At 39.2% G+C, this 13055-nt stretch overlaps 1 protein-coding gene across 1 annotated transcript; it reads right to left on the bottom strand.

Annotated features, from left to right (window-relative positions):
- Positions 1-1581: 1581 nt before the first annotated feature.
- Positions 1582-12760, bottom strand: LOC149816002 (uncharacterized). Its single transcript, XM_089988002.1, has 10 exons — positions 12727-12760; positions 12492-12581; positions 11408-11491; positions 4864-4967; positions 4529-4788; positions 3186-3265; positions 2845-3085; positions 2205-2283; positions 2058-2121; positions 1582-1688 (listed from the first exon to the last, which is right to left on the bottom strand). The coding sequence occupies exons 1-10, from the start codon at positions 12758-12760 to the stop codon at positions 1582-1584; spliced, it is 1143 nt and encodes a 380-aa protein (XP_089844128.1).
- Between the last annotated feature and the right edge of the window lie 295 nt (positions 12761-13055).

Below are 13055 nucleotides of genomic sequence, written 5' to 3'. Positions count from 1 at the left end.
CCTATTTATTCCTGTATACCAAATCTTATATCCCCAAGGTTCTATCACTTTAGCTTTCTCACCTACCCATTTGGTCTCTTGAAGACATAAAATATCAATCTTTCTCCTACACATAACATCTACTAACTCTACCAACTTACCAGTTAAAGACCCTATGTTCCAAGTGGCTAACCTAATTTTATGGTCTTGGACTAACTTCTTTACCCCCACCCGTCCAACAAAGTGAGGGAACCCTTGCCTATTTGACACCACACCCGGGCGCCGGTGTGACGCGTCGCTTCTGGGCGACGACCTAGCAACCCTTGCACATTTATCACTGCCTCCGGGCCTAGAGAGTACAGCGCGTCGCTCAGTAGGGAACGCCCCAACGAAATTCTCATATTGGTTCATTTTCATAGGATATGACAAAGTTTTTATGCTGGCTGTCACAGGCCTACCGCAACCCTCCTCCTTTATCCGGGCTTGGGACCGGCAGTGTATAACTACACAGGCGGAGTTCAAAAGAATAAATATAAAGGGGAAAAAATGGAATGCACATACAAATGCTTCAAAACACCCTATATTAAAGAAAATTAAAAAAGAAAAAACCTTGCAAAGTTCCCTGTATGAAATTGGAAGAGAGAGAGAGAGAGAGAAGCACCAGGTAGCCAACGCCCTAGCTGTGCAGTGCTCTAGTGATCGGCTATCAGTGGGTAGGGGACTCTTTTTAGGTGAATTGAGAATTATCAAAAAGGTATATCTAAGTGGTAATTATACTATATCTAATTCATGGTTTGAACTTTGAACATGGTAAACAGATCTCAACGAAGGAAAGCAGGTGTTTGAGAATTATTTTACTAACTAGGTGCCTATTCATAAATTTTAAAATGTTAGACGTGTGTATTTGTAATTATGACAAAAGTTAAGCGGGTTTTATAAATTTTCCTAAAGTTTTTCAAGCAATGCACTTCTGTACAAATCCTACGGGGGTTACCCCCAGCTTGACTATCAAAAAGAGGAAAATAAAAAGAGGGTCTGGATTTTAAAGGAGAGAGAGAGAGAGAGAGAGAAGGAATCTGTATTTTTAAACGCGTACACGGACCAGGTCAGACCGCACAAACCCACTGGTTCATGTGTCATGTTGGGACTTTTACCAGCCCTAATATCTGGTCACAGTTGAATCCTCCCATGGACCTAGGAATGGATACAGAACCGATTTTCATGTACGTTCAAACAAAGCGCAGTGAAAAAAAATTCATCTCAGTCTCAGAAAGTGAATTTAATAAAATATTTCTAATAAATAATCAAGTGTCATTGCGCAACTTGTACTTCAAACAAATAATTAGTGTCATCACACTGTAACTTGGACAAAACTTGCTTGTTCACAGCTACTTTTCATATACAATTGACAAGAACCCAACCGCAAAATTTTTCCATCAGGACCTTGAGAAGATCAACCAACCAATCAAATGTTCGACTACCAGAGAAAAAAATAGCTTGCAGTGGCAAAGTGCATAAACCCGCCTGCCACCTTCTGAACCACAGCTTCACTCCCAGCTAGAAAGAATGACTCAATCAGAAATATTGATGCATTCATTCAGATTACAGATATAGCCGTTCTGGCCACTTTGGGTACACACGTTTGTACAAGCTCATGCATACCGTATCATGTTGTTGAACAACTCCATCAAAGATGCACTTCATGGCCCCTGAAACAATGAAAAACTTGCATCGGTATAAACTTAATAAATTACAGCTTCTCCTACATGTAATGATGACTACAGTGTTGCAGATTTGTTTCTAGCTTCTCAAATCCAATTCTGTTGATGATTCACAGACTCAACCATGCACGAAACTCAGAAAATTAGTCTCAGGCCCTCAAAATTCCAGAACAGTCTCTGTTGCAGAGGCTGGATCTTGGCTTGCAGATCTCCAATCTCTGTGACTTTTTCATCTGAAAGTCAAGATCCTCCTGTGTTTTCGGTTTAAGCACCGGATATGGAAACACCTCTAGGCCTTTTGAATCGGAATTCACAAAGATATAGAGAAAGATTGTTGCAGTGATGAACACATCATACCATGTGTACCAACTGGTTCTTTGACGCGACCACGACGACCACATTTTGTCCAAAGGTCCACCGGCTTCATCACATTGGATACATCAGATAATGTTGCAATGCACAGACAGGATTTTTAATAAGCCAACCACAAGGGAATGTTGTTACCTTGAACCATCTTACATCTTCTGGATTGTGAAACGTAAATCGCACTGTTGCCTTTGATTTGGATACTCTCTGAGGATAACTGAGCAAGAATTTTTTAAGTAAATAACATCATCACGAGGAACACAAATTGACACAAACACCAAAAGCAGGCAATTTCAATATCACGTTTGGCAAAGGCCTAAAACCACACCCATCATCCTGACATATTTTGCATAAACAACTTATCTCATAGTTAACATAAGGATGTAAAAGAGGACATTCAATGGAGAAAGTGGAACTTAGAAAATCAAATATGTCAAAAGAACCACGTAAAGCAAATAACCATATATATCACATAACGTTTTTTTCTGTTGTTAGAACGGCCACTGTTGTGGCATGGGATCTTCTGGAGCAAAGTTCAAGAAAAGATTTCATAAAAGACAGAAAAAGCCATAATCAGCTAATTTCTATAAAACCTGTTGCCATGGCAGGCACGTATTAATAGCTGCCAATGCTTGACAAAAACCAGCAAATTTTGCGTTAGAATATCGAGTTATCCGACCGTGTTGTGACTTCCTACACACGGAAGGCACTATTGAAAACATGTCACAATAACCTGTGTTAAAATTAATAAAAGAGCAATCGATCTAATCAAGCTTACCCAGTCAAAATGATCTTCTTCAGAATTATCCTATCCGGATGAATGCTCCTCAACGAACCAGAAGCGGCAAGAACAGGAAAATTAGTCTCTCCAACCCTGTCCTTTAAGATTATCACTGGCAGAGGTGGAAAAGAAATAGGAGCATAAACTGAAGCTATGGAAAACTGCTCTGGATGCAGAAACCTCTCCATCTTATGTTTGTCCAAGTTTATATCATCAGAAGAAAATACTGGCCTGTGAAAATACATAAAGATGCATCAGCTAGTAGAGCAGTCACACCAGAAAAGAATTCAATCTGCATGAAACCAAAAGTATCATACTGCCAAAAGTTGAGCTTGCATTGAATTGATGGAAACCAACATGGAACATCAGCTGTTCTTTGCTCTTAATAGGATTATCGTATGAGTCATGCTTTTGTACACTGCAAAGATTGACACAAAATCCAGAAATTCATTCAAGATAAAAAAACTAAAATTGGAACTTAATAATGTTGTTGGACATGATTTATGAAGATCATAGTCTAAATGCTTTTTGTTAAAAATTAAAAGCAGCAGATCTATTTACTTTTTTCATGAAGTACATAAACTATTCAATTTTTAAGAACAACAAGAACTTATAATCTTTTGTAAACACCTGTAAATAGGACAAAAATAGATGACAGGAATATTGAACTACAGTGAAAACAGGGACTATCTGGGTGTTGCAAACACTTTTCTCCAGGAAACTCCACTGTGAAATTTATGCAGGGAATATATAACATCTTGCAGTTCCTTTTGGCAGTTATTTTGCACTTCAAAGACAGAAAATTAAAGGAAATTAACAAGAATTTAAAAAACCATACTTTTTCAATAAGCTATCACAATAAAAAATTCAGCATATGTTCAGAAGAGGTGTCACAGTTACTGCCAATAAAGCCAAGACAGCTTTCCGGTGTTGCCATCTCCGAAATGCAGGGTTGTCAATGAGATCAATGAAATAGATAATTGAAAACTAATGGAAAGAAAGCCTTTTCACAACTTTACATGCAGCAGCACAAAACTGACGGGTCACTTTTTTTCCCTCTACCAAAATAAGTGTGATCATACAATCATTCCCATTTCAAAATCGAAATAATGTGTGGACTTTTATTTGTTTTCTTTCCTTTTCTCCCAGGTCACTTCTTCAAATACAAAGTTGTTATTTTTCTTTTCTATTCTATGATTCATTTCACTATGCCCACCAACAGTCTCATAACAGAGATCATGAATTATGAACAATCAGGAAACAATTAGAAAATCTGTGACAAAATTTCATAGCCCTAAACTTTACCCACCATAACATCAATATACAAACCATATAAGATCCCAACTCTAAATTTTAGATACTGCATGGTGCAGTGAATTAAATGAACTCCTACACGTGAACATCATCATCCCATGAAACAAAAACTTATCTTGAGCAACTAATTTTTCATGGAAAGTTAAATTTTCTTCAACATAAAACAAGAAAACTAAAACCTGAGAATGTACATATGTACTGCTAAGTATGATGAGGAACATTTGAAGGCACAATTTCAAGAATGACTACGATTATGCAACTAAAATTTTGGTAGAAATAATGCAAACATTAGAAGTCAGGATGGTACTCGGAAATAATTAAAAAACACATTTTAATTGCAAATTTTTGAAACCCACAACAAAATTACCTGAAGTGCAAAACAGACATCTTTGACTCGTGCTGGAAAAGACCACAGACCACCACAGGTAGCACTTTCGATGTGCTGCACAGTCTGGAAGCAACATCAACTGGTACTTGCTTGATATGAACACGCACATAAGAACCAACAGAGACACACTCGTCCAAGCTTCCTTTATCAAAGTCCTGAGCTTTTGCAAGCACATGCTTTTGTGTTCTTGAAAATTTATCAAAAGCGAAAATTCTCGCACAATCAGGTGGCAAAGATTCCTGCCATACAAATAATTAGCAAGAATTTGTTCTCAAACAGAAGAATAGAGCTGGTTTTGAGATATTGCTGATTACTTTCGGATCCCAAGAAGAAGTACGGAAAGACTTTAGGCCTCTATACTTTGCAAAACGCTTCCTAGCTGCAACATCCAGTGGTGTGTTTACCTCATCTGGGAAATCTGCAATCAAAATAAATTGATGATGATAAAACAAAATAACAATTATTTTCCCTCTAATGACCACATCCAAGACTCTGCAAAACATTACATCATCCAGAACAATTTAATTGACTAGATAGCTTAACAGGATCCTGGCAATCTTGGATCCACTATCAAACTTCCGAATATGTTAATGCCAAACAGACAAATTTCAACCTATGTCACATGAGTGCGGGTGCAGGTGCAGGGGTGCGGCACTTTCAAAAACCTTGGGTGCGGGGGTGCGGCAGGGCAAAAATGTAAAATATATAATATATATATGTGTGGGGGTGTAAAAAAATATTTTGCCCTTCCGAGGGGTTCAAGGGCTCCCCCCCCCCCGGCGTGGGTCCCGCTGCGCATGTAATAAACGAAAAAAATTTTATTAGCTTGGATTCGGGTCGGATCCGGACCCAATTGAGGCACCGCCTCCCTCGGGTCTTCTATAGATAGCGAGGCAAGGGGTTTCAAACACGACCCCCCCCCCCCCCCCCCCTCATCGTCTTTCTCCTGATTCCCCTCTCCTGCTCTCTCGTTCTCTCTTCCCTTCTCCCTTCAACGCCGCCGCCACCTGCGACCTCCCTCTGACGCCGCCGCTGCTGCCACCTGCGACCTCCCTCCGCCGCCGCCGTTGTCGGCCATCTTCTTCCCTCTCTCTGCTGCGAATGCGTCGGCGACCCACCGCCTTCTGCTTCGGCGACCCCAGGTACGCATCCACCTCTCCTCTTTTCTCTTCCTTCTGCCTTCTCTTCCACTTCTTCTTCTCGGTGAGGGGTCGACCGACAGGGGGGCAAAGCCCCCTACCGTCGCCTCTCATTGGCAGGGGGTTACCCCTTGCCTTTCTTAAGATTGGCCGACAGGGGGGGTTGAGCCCCCTATCGTCGTCTGTCATCGACAGAAGGACTCCCCCCCCCCCCCCTGCCTCTCTCTTTTTGGGTCGACTGACAGGGGGGCAGAGCCCCCTGTCATTGCCATTCGTCGGTAGGGGGCTCCGCCCCCTGTCACTTGTTGTGTCGACAGGGGGCTCCGCTCCCCCTGTCCTTCTTGTTTTGCCAGCAGGGAGCAGAGCTCCCTATGTTGGCCCACCTTTTCGGTAGGGGCTTCCGCCCCCTGCCTTTTGTGGATTTTTCAGCAAGGCCAGGAGCCCCTGCCTTTTCGTGGTTCTTCCGGTAGGGGAGGGGTCGAGCTTCTCCTCCCTGCTCCCTGTGTCTCATGACAACAGGGGAGGGTCGAGCCCTCCCTGCTACCTCTTTTGGTCAGGGGAGGGGTTGAGCCCCCTCCCTGCACCATCATCTTCTCCTTCTCTCCTCCTTTTCAGTCGACAGGCTGACAGGGGTGACGCCCCCTGTCGCCTGTGTCTGACTGGTTGGCAGAGGGTGATGCCCCCCCTGCCGCCTGTTGTTGATCAACTGGCAGGGGTTTCCAGCCTCTGCCCCTCACTCTCTCTCTGTTACCTTTGGTTGGTAGGGGTTGTGGCCCCTACCTATCGTCTTTTGGCAGGACGACAGGGGCATCGCCCCTGTCGCCTGAAACTTTTGGATTGGTGTGATCATCGCAAAATTTTTCCTCTCGTAATATTCTCTCTCTTCCTTCTCTTTTCCTTTCTAATCCCTTATTTTCCTCCTTTTTGAAGGGAGAAAGATAAAAGATGGAAAGAAAGAGAGAAGAAAAAAGAAAGAAGAGAAGAGGAACTCTTTTGCGGGTTTCACTTGACCTTAATTTTAAAAATATTTGAAATAACTCGCCTCCGTTTTTGAAATATTTGCGGGAAAACTGGGAGACGGGATCCGCTCGTCGGTACGAGGTTCGACCGTTCCTGGCGCCTTTACCAGAGGTAACCGAACCAAGGGTCGAATTAATGCCTTTTGCTTTGCTAAGAAATTATCTAAGTATTTATCCTAAGTCTAAAATGCACAATGAATCATGCTTGTGCAAATGCAAAGATGTATGCTCTTTTTGAAAATGTTTTGAAGAAATCCCAAGTGAATTCGATAAAGTGAAGAAATGTTTTCTAACTTAGAACTTAAGATTAAAGTTCTAAGTTTTTAGAATAATCAGGAGCTTGGGAAAATAAATCTGGAATTTGGAAATTGATCTTGAAGTCTTGAAATAAAAAGAGAATGAAGGAAATTTTCAAAGTAAAAAATGGACTTTGAATTTAGAAGTTTGAACTTGGATGAATATTTGGAATGGAATTGAATTCCACTTTTGAAGTTTTGATTTTTAGAAGGAAATGTGGGAAATCTAAAGGAATTGAGGAATGGAATTTGTAACAGTTGGAATTTCAAGATGAAATTCGAATCCAAGTTCTGGATTCTGAATAGAGTTTTGAGTTGATTTTTGGATTTAGGATCCGAAATAGGAACTTGGTTTGAATGAAATGGAATTGGCTTTAAGAATTGGAATTTAAAGTGGAATTTGGATTTTGGAATTTTGAATGGAATCAGATTCAAGATTTGGAATGGAATTGGGACATGAAGTTGGAGATCCAAGATAGGGTTGGGCCCTGGATCCTAAGAGGGAATTGGATCTGAAGTCTGAGATCCAAAGTAGAATTGGATTCTGGATCCTAGAATGGATTTGGACCTAAAGTCCGAGATCCAAGGTGAATTGGGTTCTGGATCCTAGAATGGATTTGGATCTAAAGTCTGAAATCCAAAGTAGAGTTGGATTCTGGATCCTAAGAATTGGAATTTGGATCTGAATCTGAGATCCAAAGTAGAGTTGGATTCTGGGTCCTAAACAGAATGGGATCCAAGCTTTGGAATCCAAGATGGATTTAGGTTCTGGATCCTAAAATGGAGTGGATCTGAAGTCTGAGATCCAAATGTAGAATTGGGTTCTGGATCCTAGAATGGATTTGGATCTGAAACTGAGACCCAAAATAGGGTGAGGATCTGGATCCTAAGAGAAATTTGGATCTATGATTGAAGATCAAAGTGGAATAAGGATTTTGGATCCTAAGAGAAATTTGGATCTATGATTGGAGATCCAAAAAGTGTAATAAGAATTTGGATAGAATTTGGATTTGTGATGGGAGATCCAAAATGGGATAAGGATTTTATGCTTGGAAATCTGGATCCAAGTTGAGATTAGGATTTGATTTTGGATTTGGTTTATGAAAAGTCCAAATAGGGCCTTTAAAGACGGATATGGGTTTTAGAAACCCAAATTTAAACTTGAGATTTGAATCCAAACCTTGATTGAAGATAAGGGGATGAACTTCGATTTTGAAATCAGAAGGTAACTTCAAAGTTGAATTGAACTTTGAAATTGAATTTTTGAATTGATTTTGGAAATTTGAAGTTTGAATATAAAATGATTTTGGAATTTCAAAGTCAAATTGGACTTTAAAATTGAAATTTTGAATCTTGAAATGATATAGAATTTGGATAAGAAGAAGAATCACTTGGAATTTTGAAAAGGAAATTTTGAAAATATGATGTAATTCTATCCTATATGATGAATGAATTTGAATAAGTTGAAATTGGGTTTGAAAAATCATATTTCATTCTTTAAATGAATTTAAATAAGACTAATGATATAATACACCCCTGACTATGGTCATTGAGTGTATTATATAATAGTCATATCTAAATTCAAATGAAGGATAAAATATCTTTTTGGTGCTTTTATAGAATTTAAAATGAAATTAACCCTCAATATACCCTGACTATGGCCATTGGTATATATTTTGGGTTAATTTTAAGTTAAATTCTGATAAAAGAAGAAAATATTTAAGGAAAATATGATGAATTTTGAAAATGGATCCAGTGTGGATCTAATGTTATTTTGTAAAAGATAAAAATGCTAAGTTTTGTTTACACCCCGACTATGGCCGTTGATGTAAATCATCAACTTAGAATTAATTCACCTTTTACGAAATGGTGCACGTGCCATTCGTGTTTCACCATTGTGAGCATTTTGAGAAATAAAGAAAAAAAATGTATGAAAACAAATAATTTATGATATTTCATAATGCTTATTCATTCTACCTAAAGCAGGAAATGTAAATTTTCATTAAGATCTAGCTATTACAACAGGCAGGATCAAGTTTACAACCCCAAATAATGATATCTTCCATATTTCCTGCAAGACAACCGGGTTAGTAAAAAGAAAAAGAAAATCATATATATATGGAAATCAATAGTGAAAAGTCCCATATATTAAGATAAAAAGGATAGAAAGAGATATATACATCTATGTATAGATATGAGAGTTTATATACACACATATGTCCGAGTATGACATATGTTCAAGGTAGATGAGTGAAGCCAAAAAAAAAAAGTGTTGGAAATGAAATGGGTTTTTAATAGTCAACACTTTTGGGGAGGACTATGAAGGACAAATGCTAATATGATAAAACGCAGGCATATAATAGCCTATATTGAATGACTCATTAAGTATATTTAGGTGAATGTCAACATGATCCATAGATGACATGCAGGTTTTGCAAGAAACATGATAAAATGCAATACTAAATGCCACTGTGAATGTACTACTGATGATGGGGTAAAAAAAAACTGAAGTATGAGGATTGAAGATGTATATGACTAAAGTGCAGGATGGAGTGTTGGGAGGTATTGAAAAGGGGATAAGGATGCAGGTACAGGGGGAGTGCTAAAAAAAATGCAGGAAGTCAGCTGAATGTGGACTAAGCGGGTAAGGCTGATGTGAAGACAGTCAGCACAGCCATTAGAGGGTGATATGAACTGATGGGGATGACAAACGGCTGCAGGTGGTGGTCTGTTGGCTATAGGTGATTGTGAATGACATCACAGAAGTTGTAACAGTGTTATTACAGTAGAGGCACAAGAGATAAAAGGAAAGAAAAATGGAAATATTATGTTACAACATATTCAAATAGATGGGTAGGGATGCAGCTGCTATATACAAAGGAAAATGACATTGCAACAAGAACTAGAGCAGTGGAATGTAGATATGTGTTGCATTAGTGTACCACAGGTAGGTAGTGTTGGAAGTGGCTGATGAGATGAAGTAGGTGCTGGATAGGGTGTTGTGGTGAGTGATGATGGTGCAGAAAGCTTATATTGTATACAAGGTGAACAGTGGAAACGTGAAAGTGTATGTGTAACAAGGGTAAGTGGTGTGAAGAAATGTGAAGGATTTAACAAGTGGCTGTGCAAAAGGTGCAACTGTAGGGTGCCGCGGGGGATATGGTCGACTGAAGGAAATACACCGATACTGCTACAAGTGAGTGAATGGGTATAATTGGTGCTACTGGGGTAATCCAGCAACTGGATAGTGAGATGTTAATGAGGCAATATACAGGCCATTGTGAGGGGAATGAAGATGATGGTAAAGATGTATACGATGTGAGTGAAACAGGGGAATGAGTGGCATTAGGTAGATATGAATGTTGCAACAGGGATATTTGCAGGTGAGTAGGAGCTGGAAGTGGAAGCTAAATGAGGCTGCAGGTGAGGGTAGAGTAATGCAACGAGGTGACAGATGAAAGAAACACAGTGTATAGATATTGCAGACATCGATAAATGTTGTACATGTGAACCACAAAACACATGAATTTGGTGAATCTTTGAGGACCCTGAGTGGATACTCTACTTAGTAGGTCATACCAGAGCTCCATCACTCAAGAAACTTCATTGCTTTAGACTCCAATATGCTTCTGTTAATGGATGGTCGCAAGTTAGTAATCATGTTCTAACCTTGCGTTCTGCTTTGTAATTTCTGCTGGTGGATCTACATGTTGACATATCAACAAATATAACGCCAAGGCGTCACTTCCACCATGGTCATCAGCTTATAGCATGATAAAAATACACTTGATCAAAGCAATAAGAATTAAGCTCCAAAGGATAAGACTTAGGATTCCCAATACATCCTTCTCTCCAGGACTTAGGAGAATGACAAAGGTGATTAAGTATAACAAAAATCGGCAAATAATATGACGATACATAGCAGACGATTCATATAAACCAAAGAAAGTTCATAACCCTAGAGATATTGAATAAATATCTGCAGGTGGGATTAACACAACACTGCCATGGACCCTGTCAAGAGTGACGCTCAACCATAACCTGAATAATTGATGCTAGTGATGTTTACCGTGCATTTGGTAGCATTTGAAAATGCCATTTACTGACTACTGTCCACGCATGTATTCCAAAATGCATAATAGATATATGTAAGAGGTACCAAATGAAAAATGTAGAAATTGCACACTGAAGAGGTTAGAGATGAATTATAACTAAAATGTAAATGAATCAGATTTTGGCTTAATGGATGCGCCTACTGTAAGTCTGCCTGCTGGGAAGGTGCTATATGCACAAATGCATATGGAACATTTTACTAATGCTACTGTAGAAGGGAATGTCGATGATGCAGGATCCATCTGAATGAAATGAATGAACCACGACAAATGGGTGCCCAAATGCCTAAACATTGATCCAAAGCATACTTCTGCAAGCCTTCTTTGATGGCCAACTTGTATAGATCTTGATCATTGACAATTCTAGAACGCCAACCTACCAGTTACCCTTTGTCCAATGCTTCATATGATAGGAGTCGATGTAAATGTGGGATGGCTCAGGGACAAAGGTAGTGTATACAGAAGGTCGGTGATTCTAGATTTTTAGCAGGTTTGCTTTGAGGTGAATCATGGAATGACTTCCAACCTTCATCGAATCTTGGATCAACACAAAAAAAAAAAGGATTGCAGCAGCATACATAGAGTTTAGGCATATGAATAACAACTAGTGCAGAGGGTTTTATATCAAGCAAACTTAAAAAAAAAAATAGAAAAAAAATAAAGATAAAAATAAGAAGAACAAACAAACCAGTGAGCAAGGTAACTATTATCTCAGGAAAATTATAAAATCAAATGACGACTTCTGAAAAATGAATTTGATCTGATGCTAGATCAGATCAGAAATCATTATGGAAGTCGTTCCAAATATAAAACATGGGCGAAATTGGATAAACAAGTCTGTTGATGGAACAGATCAGTGGCGGCGAGACCAAAAGAGAGATATTAGATGATACAGACATTACATAAGCAATAAATGAAATGAAAGTATCGTGAATGCAAACATATGATGCAAATGAGATGCAGATGAACTACATGATCGAATGGCGCAGATTTAATGGTCTATGATGCAGAATATTCATATAATGATTGAAGGTAAAGGGATGGTATGCTAACTACCTCATTGAGATGGAGATTAACGCATAATGGACAGGGTTTTATGCAATATGATGATGAACAGGAAGCAAAAAGGGATATTATACAAATTTTAACAAGGGAATATCGAATGAGGATTACATAGACCAAAGAAACTACCAATAAAATAGAGAAAGGAAAGAAAACAAAGGGGAGTGTTGGAATGGGATCATTCCATTAATGTTGCACAAAGGCAGATCGGTTTGCTATAGGCAAATCCATGCTACCATGGTGCTTCAATGGGGGTTAAAAAGCAGGAAAGATAGGAAGGAAATCGGGGGAAAACTAAAGGGACAGGTACTTACCGACGCGATTTGCAGAAATCCTGAAAGAGGGAGTTGATACTTCGGTGGAAACAGAGGGGAAGCTCGCCAAGTTTCTCTTGCTTGCAGCAACTGGGAAAGGAAGAGCAGATGATGCTCACAGGCAATGGAAAGGTCGAAGATGGATTTATGGAGAAATTCTGATGCCTCCCAGGAAGAAGAACCAGTGGATGCTTGTTACTTCCAAGAAGACGGATGGAAAAGGGAATTTTCTCACCGATGAAGTTGCTCTCCTTTACCTTCCTCTTCATGCCTCTCTTAAAGAAGGAGAGGAAGCTTCAGGAACCCGTTTGTTGAAGATGAATGGGCGTGAAGAGGGTAGTTCGTTTTGATATCAACGATGGAGAAGGGAGTGCGGGAGAGAGTTCGTTGTAACTCTTTCCTATTTCAAAAAGGTGGTTCCCTTTACAAGAATTTTCTGAAAGATGGTTTAAGGAATGAGGTTTTTTGGTAAAAATGCCTCAAAAGCTTGAAAATCTTCCGTTTTCTTTGTAGCTTTTCTCAATTTTTGGTTTTTATGTTATTTTTCTATATTTTTTTTTTGTA

The sequence above is a fragment of the Nuphar pumila genome, chromosome 14 (assembly GCF_984573655.1).
Source record: "Nuphar pumila chromosome 14, dmNupPumi1.hap1.1, whole genome shotgun sequence".
Classification (NCBI taxonomy): domain Eukaryota; kingdom Viridiplantae; phylum Streptophyta; class Magnoliopsida; order Nymphaeales; family Nymphaeaceae; genus Nuphar; species Nuphar pumila.
Note: the sequence above shows the minus strand (reverse complement) of the source record. Positions and strands in the feature narration are given on the sequence as shown.